This window comes from Arachis duranensis, chromosome 3 (assembly GCF_000817695.3).
Source record: "Arachis duranensis cultivar V14167 chromosome 3, aradu.V14167.gnm2.J7QH, whole genome shotgun sequence".
Classification (NCBI taxonomy): domain Eukaryota; kingdom Viridiplantae; phylum Streptophyta; class Magnoliopsida; order Fabales; family Fabaceae; genus Arachis; species Arachis duranensis.
In genome coordinates, this window is record NC_029774.3 from 13030463 (window position 1) to 13036835 (window position 6373).

At 34.3% G+C, this 6373-nt stretch overlaps 1 protein-coding gene across 1 annotated transcript; it reads right to left on the reverse strand.

The window, feature by feature from the left end:
• Window positions 1-1302: 1302 nt before the first annotated feature.
• LOC107477701 (outer envelope protein 61) lies at window positions 1303-6165 on the reverse strand. The gene is made up of 11 exons (XM_016097757.3): window positions 5772-6165; window positions 5219-5449; window positions 4685-4741; window positions 4429-4557; window positions 4177-4254; window positions 4017-4087; window positions 3342-3391; window positions 3062-3257; window positions 2420-2984; window positions 2038-2181; window positions 1303-1739 (listed from the first exon to the last, which is right to left on the reverse strand). Exons 1-11 carry the CDS (start codon window positions 5865-5867, stop codon window positions 1593-1595), a joined length of 1764 nt encoding a protein of 587 aa, XP_015953243.1. The 5' UTR covers window positions 5868-6165; the 3' UTR covers window positions 1303-1592.
• Window positions 6166-6373: the final 208 nt, after the last annotated feature.

The following is a 6373-nucleotide window of genomic DNA, read 5'->3' on the forward strand; positions in this document are numbered from 1 at the left end:
TCAAATTAATTTTTAAGTGGGTATAAGTAATATAATTTCTGAAAATGGATGAATAGAATGTAATACATATATAAATCTAAGTATCTGATATATGACTTTCGAAACCTATGTGAAGAGGAAAATGTGTCAAGTGTTTGATGTGCAGGAGGTAATATGTTTCTCATAACATGGAAAAACTAAAAAGTAAAATAAAAATTCATTTTTACAACCTGCAAAAAACAAAATAATAAATTAAAAATTAAAAACTATTTCGAAACCTGCAAAAAATTATAAAAAATATAAATCATTTTCACAACTTGCAAAAAATATTGTGTCTATATCTCAATTTGGTTCAACTATTTTGAAGCATTTCACACATTTGCTTTCCAATTTCCATAACCAAATTTTTTAGCCGCAATTGCAAGTATACTTTGTTTTAGCCTTAAAAATTGTATAAATAATAAGTTATTAAAATTACAAAGAAGAGGGTTAAATATGAACTTGAATCTATTATGAACTGTTGAAAGTAAAATTTAAATAATTTTGATTTCAAAATAAATAAATAAAAGCCTCATATCATTATTTGATTTGAGAATTAGTTAAAATAAGTATAAAGAACTTGATATAATTTTGGTTTTTAGGGAGTAAGGAGGAATATAATACTACTTGTTAATATGTTTGAATATTATGTATGGTTTAGAGTTGAAAATTCTACCTGTATGGTTTAGAGTTGAATATAATTCTACTTGTTAATATGTTAATATGATTGAATAAGCAACATGGAGCATGATAATTTATAAGACTTTGCTAACTGGTATCTGTAGAACAATAGATAAGGTTAATAGAATAGAAAATTTTTAACTTTATATTTATTTAATTCAACATTAGAAACTTGAGTCAGTTTGTTATTTTGCAATATAAAATTTTTACTTTAACTTCCTAACCTTAAGGTACTTTATAAAGCAAACATGGCTGCTGCAGCAATGAAGCCAAACACTTTGACTAACAAGTCAATATCGACACAACTTCAAATTTTGATATGGTAACATAAATAATGCTATTGACCAAAATGCTATTTTCAAAATGTCTAGTATAAGGTAAATCATACTAAGTCTTACTCTTTAAGTAAATCTCAGTTAAATAATATTGTATGTTCAAGGGTGAGTAATGGCTGACTGTTTCAAGCATTAGGATTAGAACAAATGAACGAATGACATCAAATTTTTGTATTTATTGAATGGTAGGGTCCCTTTCTAATTCTAAGTGCTCAATTATGCAAAACAACTCAAAAGGCTATTCATATATGATATTAAAGTTCTACAATAAAATAAATCAAAGAAATTATATTAAAAAAAATATTATAAGAAAAATATCAACTGTACCCGCTAAATACATTCCAGTGCATCTCTTGGCAGAGAAATACTTGCATGCTCCTAGAACACACTAAATTCTTGCTCCAGGAACATTCACAACTGAAAGAGCAATGGTTATGTGATTATGTCCCTTCAACTCATTCCTTTGCTATCAGGTTAAGCTCAAGAATTCTTTTTTCTTTTAGATTATGCATGAACTTGAACCCTTAGGGCTCTCTTACAATTTTAAGTTCCATTATTCTAGCTACCAATGAAGCCGAATCGATGAAGAATGATAGCCAAAATGAGCATGCATATTGCCAAGATCATGCCAGGTTTCCCCAGCAGCCAGTTCTTCGTCTTTTTTGCACCTTCAACTCCTCTTTGAACCCTGTCTGCCCAAACCATCTGCAAATACGAAAGAGAAAGGCCTCGTGTTAGTACAACAGACATAACATCAGATATTAAAGTTGGAAACCCTCAAAACAAGCACCAATTTGCGTTCCATGTGATGAAGCAACAAAGATTTAGACAGCGATCCTAAGCTTATCAATGTTACAGCCTATGCTACTTCAAGTACCAAACGACAACTCATGCTAAAATTAAGCATGGAAATAACTTGGATCCTAATGTTATCTTACATTTATTGCCAAGAATAAACTTGGCATGATTTAAAAAAAAATTAATTTAAAACTAAAAACACTACCATTTTATCCAAGCTCTCTGGCGATAAGGATGACATGGCTTGCTGAGCTCTTGCTGCATCCTCGGGTGAAAGCTTGAAACCAAATTGTTCGCCCATGTTTGCCATCATTTCTGGACTCATATTTTTAATCATTGATGAGAACATCTGCCAAATCAACATAAGCTAAAATAGTAAGTAGATGATAAGTACATGCAAATAACACACAAAATGTAACATGATATGTGTTACTAGACAAAAGAAAACAAAAGAATAACCAAGAGAGAAGTATAACTATAACAAAGGTATTATTTAGCAACGTGCTTGTACGAAATCCTTATTAATAACAAAATGAGAAATAAAAGAGGAAGACGATTGCATTTATCCAAGCCACGCATGAACATACCTGCCGCATAGCTGGGTCCTTCATCTGATTTCTCATCTGTTCTTGCAAATCTGTGGTCGAGGAAGGGAAGTTCGGCTGAGAAGCATTTCTCATATTTGGGAAGACATTTTGAGAAGAACTTGACTCTCCAGAAACACTAGTTTCACTAGTACTCGAGGATGGTAAGTCCGACCGGGAAGAACTTCTTTCAGTATTGTCTACAGGTGCTGACAATGGAACAGATCCTCTCCCGTTCAACGAGGAAGCCATTTCAAACATCTTCTGAAGGTCATCTGGTGACATTTTACCTATCATATCACTTGCTGTTTTTAACATATCAGGTGATATGTTGGGAGGAATTGATCCAGGGTTGAAAGGAGAATTGGGGGAACCTCCCCTTAAAATTGGGTTGTCCCCTTGGAATGAAGAAGCCATTTCAAGCATTTTTTGAAGTTCCTCAGGAGACATTTTTCCAATCATATTTGTAGCAGTTCTCATCATCTCTGGGGATATATCATTGGATTGTCCAGGATTTAAAGAAGCCAGAGTTGCAGGATCGGCATTTGAAATGAAGTTTTGGAAAGATCTGCAGAATAAATACATAAGAATGTGTATCTCCTTTATAGGTCAATGATTAAATTAACAATATCGTAGCTAACCTACCTCATAGCTACTGGATCATTTTTCAACTTATCTATACTCTCGGCATTTGTTATTGGATTTCCATTTACTGTATTAGAACTATTTGAGGATTCACTGGACTTTCTTGGTTGAACCACCTTTTGTTCTGAAGAAGAGCTTTTGTTGTTTCCAGAAGGCACATTCTCGATTTCTTCAGTGATTTCTTCGATTACTAATCCTACATCCATTACAACCATAAAGGTCAGGAGAGTGCGGCAAATAAAAGGGGGAAAATCAAAAACCAACTTTGAGTGACACTAACCTCCAGGAGCGCAGTCACCACCTTCCTTTGTCAACATTTCCTTGGTGTCCCTGGAATAAATATTTTATGGCATTAAACAGCAGTCCACATCCAACATAATGCTTCATATTTTTTTAATTTAAAAAAAAAAGAAGTTATTATTTTATAAAACTACTATGATAACACTAATTTGTAAATATAGAAAAGAAATGGCATCCGATATATCAATTCCTATATTGTTACAAAACAAGTTTTATTGTGTGTGTGCGCGTGCATGCGTGCGCGTGCATGCGTGCGCGTGTGTGTGAGAGAGATAGAGAAAGAGGGAGAGATTGATTTTTTAAGAGAGAGAGATGAAAGAAGAGGAATTGAAGTGGAATGAATGAGCTGAAGACTAAATGAAGCAGTGGTGAATCCATACTTCAGTAGTTCAGTTAGTTACAGTGCAGCTATATATATATATACATCACCTAATCAAAGCTCCTTCGACTAACTTTACTTGCAAAAAATATCTATCTCAACAACTTCTAACTAATTAATTAACTAACCAGCTAATTGAGCTAACTGGTATAACTAACCACCTAAATGAGTTTGCGGAGCTAATCGCAACTAATCAAGTCAGACATATCACAGGTATAGTCAATTGCTCTTGTTCCTAATATAGTTTCATGCAAATTAAAGGGAACAAGATCACACCTTAAAAGCTCTTCAATTGTATCATCATTAGGGGACACTTCAAGTGCTTTGCTTAAATCAGTAACAGCATCCTAAAAAATCAGGAAACCATTAACTTATGTAATAAAAAAATCATTGCAATCTAAATCGCAAAATGTTAGTTCAGTCACTAGAAGCTCACCCTTAGTAAACCCAGTTCTTTATATGCTTGCCCTCTCCGATAAAGAGCCTTAAGATTATTTGCATCGCATTCCAAAACCTACAGTAGTTAAAGGCACATTAATGCATTGATAGGATGAAACAACTTTCAAGAAATGAAATACTTCGGACGCTACATTAGCAAAAAGGAAGGAACAATAATACTATTGCAAAGATCATAACTATTAACTAGCATCATACTTTGCAATGGCAAAATAGAAGGAATTATCAATACCTCAGAACCTTCTTTTATGCATTCATTGTACTGCTTTGTCTTTAGGTAGCAGGACATCAAGTTGAGTGAGCATGCCAAACGAAGTTTTCTACTTTCAGAAGAGGGAATCTCTTTAATATTTTCTTTAGCCTGGAACATGGAACATAAAAGCAGGAATTATGCCAAAATAGCAGATGAGTTTAAGTCTCACAACAGGGTAAAACAAGAAAAAAGGTTGCATGAGAGACAGTTGAGGAGTCAGAAAAAGTGCACTTACGCGAGAATACTTCTCCAAAGCATCTGTGAACTTCCCCTTGTTATGAAGCTCATTGCCCTGCAAAATTTAATTTTAGTCCATAAGGACACATGAGACATGTTTACAAAAATGCTCTTTGCACACCAAAATAAGCCACCATATATTTGTGTATATTTTACATATGTTGTTTCTCGCATTTTCAATGTGTATTTTGTATTTTAATATGTAATTTATACAGGTGGCTGATTGTGCATTCTCTAAGCAAGCAAATCTATGTGGCTAAAATATTATTCAAATATAATTGTACTTATAACTCTGACATGAAGTCTAAATGATTCTAGAAAAGAATTTTCCTTAAGGTGCCATAATTTGGTGAGGTCTTTTGGTGGACAGTTGTGGGACTGAGTTTTCCGTCAACTCGTAGTATGTTTCTACCAGGAACTCAGGAAGAATCAGAATATTTAAGAACTCTTCCAAACTACATTTTGCCTTCTACTTTGGTTCATCTAATGCCAATCATATTTTATCAATATAAGAAAACAGGTTTGAGCTCACCTGCTTCTTCAACAACTCAGCTGCACTCAATTGATATTTGATATGTGCATCAACACGGGAGCGCATAGCTGCTACTTCATCAGGTGATGCATTAACCATCTTCTCACCGATCTCAGCCATATCTTCAGGACGAGTATGCTTTAACTGTTCTGCAGCGAGTTTAAAGTCTTCAGGCTTCATGTTCTTCATGCTCTCTGAAGCCATCCTCATCAGATCAGGATTAGACATCATCTGCAATTCCAAAAATACAGTGTATTACAACATATTATTACCAAATTAAATCTCTATGATCACATTAAGGATCCGGCTCAAAAACCAACAGATTACGATCCCTAAAGAAGGATTAATCATGACTAAGATCACAAAACTTCTTAGGACTCCCAATATCACACGCATCAAGAAACCTATTCCATTATAATCATCAAGCCGATCTGAGAACAAAGAATTTGCATCCATTCCACCAGAGACTCGAAAAAACACAAATTGTAAAGATTATACACATTCAATTGCAGGGGGAGGGGGAGAAACAGAGCCAAAATTGAAGGAGAAAAACCTGTTGTTGGATCCGAGCCAACTCAGCGGGTGACATGCGACTCATCTGTTCCTGAGCGATTCTGATCAACTCAGGATCCATCATTCCGTTGAACATTCTCGCACCCTCAAAATTGAAATTCTTAAAGAAAGTATCAAGTCAGGTTGTTTTCAAAAAGATACTATATTGAGGGCAAAATTTGAAAATATTGAAAGGAAGATTCTAGTTATTTTGTGGTTTTCGGAAACTTTGAGGCGAAGGGTATGTGTGTGAGTAAGGAATTTCAAGCAGGTGGATTTGGGGAAAAGGATGAGGGGAAAAAAAGAACAAAGTAAGAGTCTGATTTGGTGGTGCCGCCTACCAAACCTGAAAAAGCGAGAAAGAAAGAGAGAGAGAGACCAAGAATGCTTTATGTGTGTGTCCGAGAGGGAATTTACTGTCTTGACCTTCTCATCTTCCTGTGTCTTACTCTATGAATTTTGTTTCGTACTTAATAAATAATAATTAATAACTGATTTTGAATTTGACTCTAACCATGAAATCTAACTTTATCCATAGATACAGTGGTAAAAATTAAGAGGTGTGATAGAATATATTCGTTAATTTTTTTTGGTGTCTAAACA

Excerpts from the sequence above, each read along its gene's own strand:
- LOC107477701 (XM_016097757.3), bottom strand. The coding sequence starts at position 5,867 with ATGTTCAACGGAATGATGGATCCTGAGTTGATCAGAATCGCTCAGGAA. Across the intron at positions 4,088-4,176 it reads AAGAACTGGGTTTACTAAGG|GATGCTGTTACTGATTTAAG; the intron begins GTGAGCTTCTAG and ends CTGATTTTTTAG. Across the intron at positions 3,258-3,341 it reads TGGTGACTGCGCTCCTGGAG|GATTAGTAATCGAAGAAATC; the intron begins GTTAGTGTCACT and ends TAATGGATGTAG.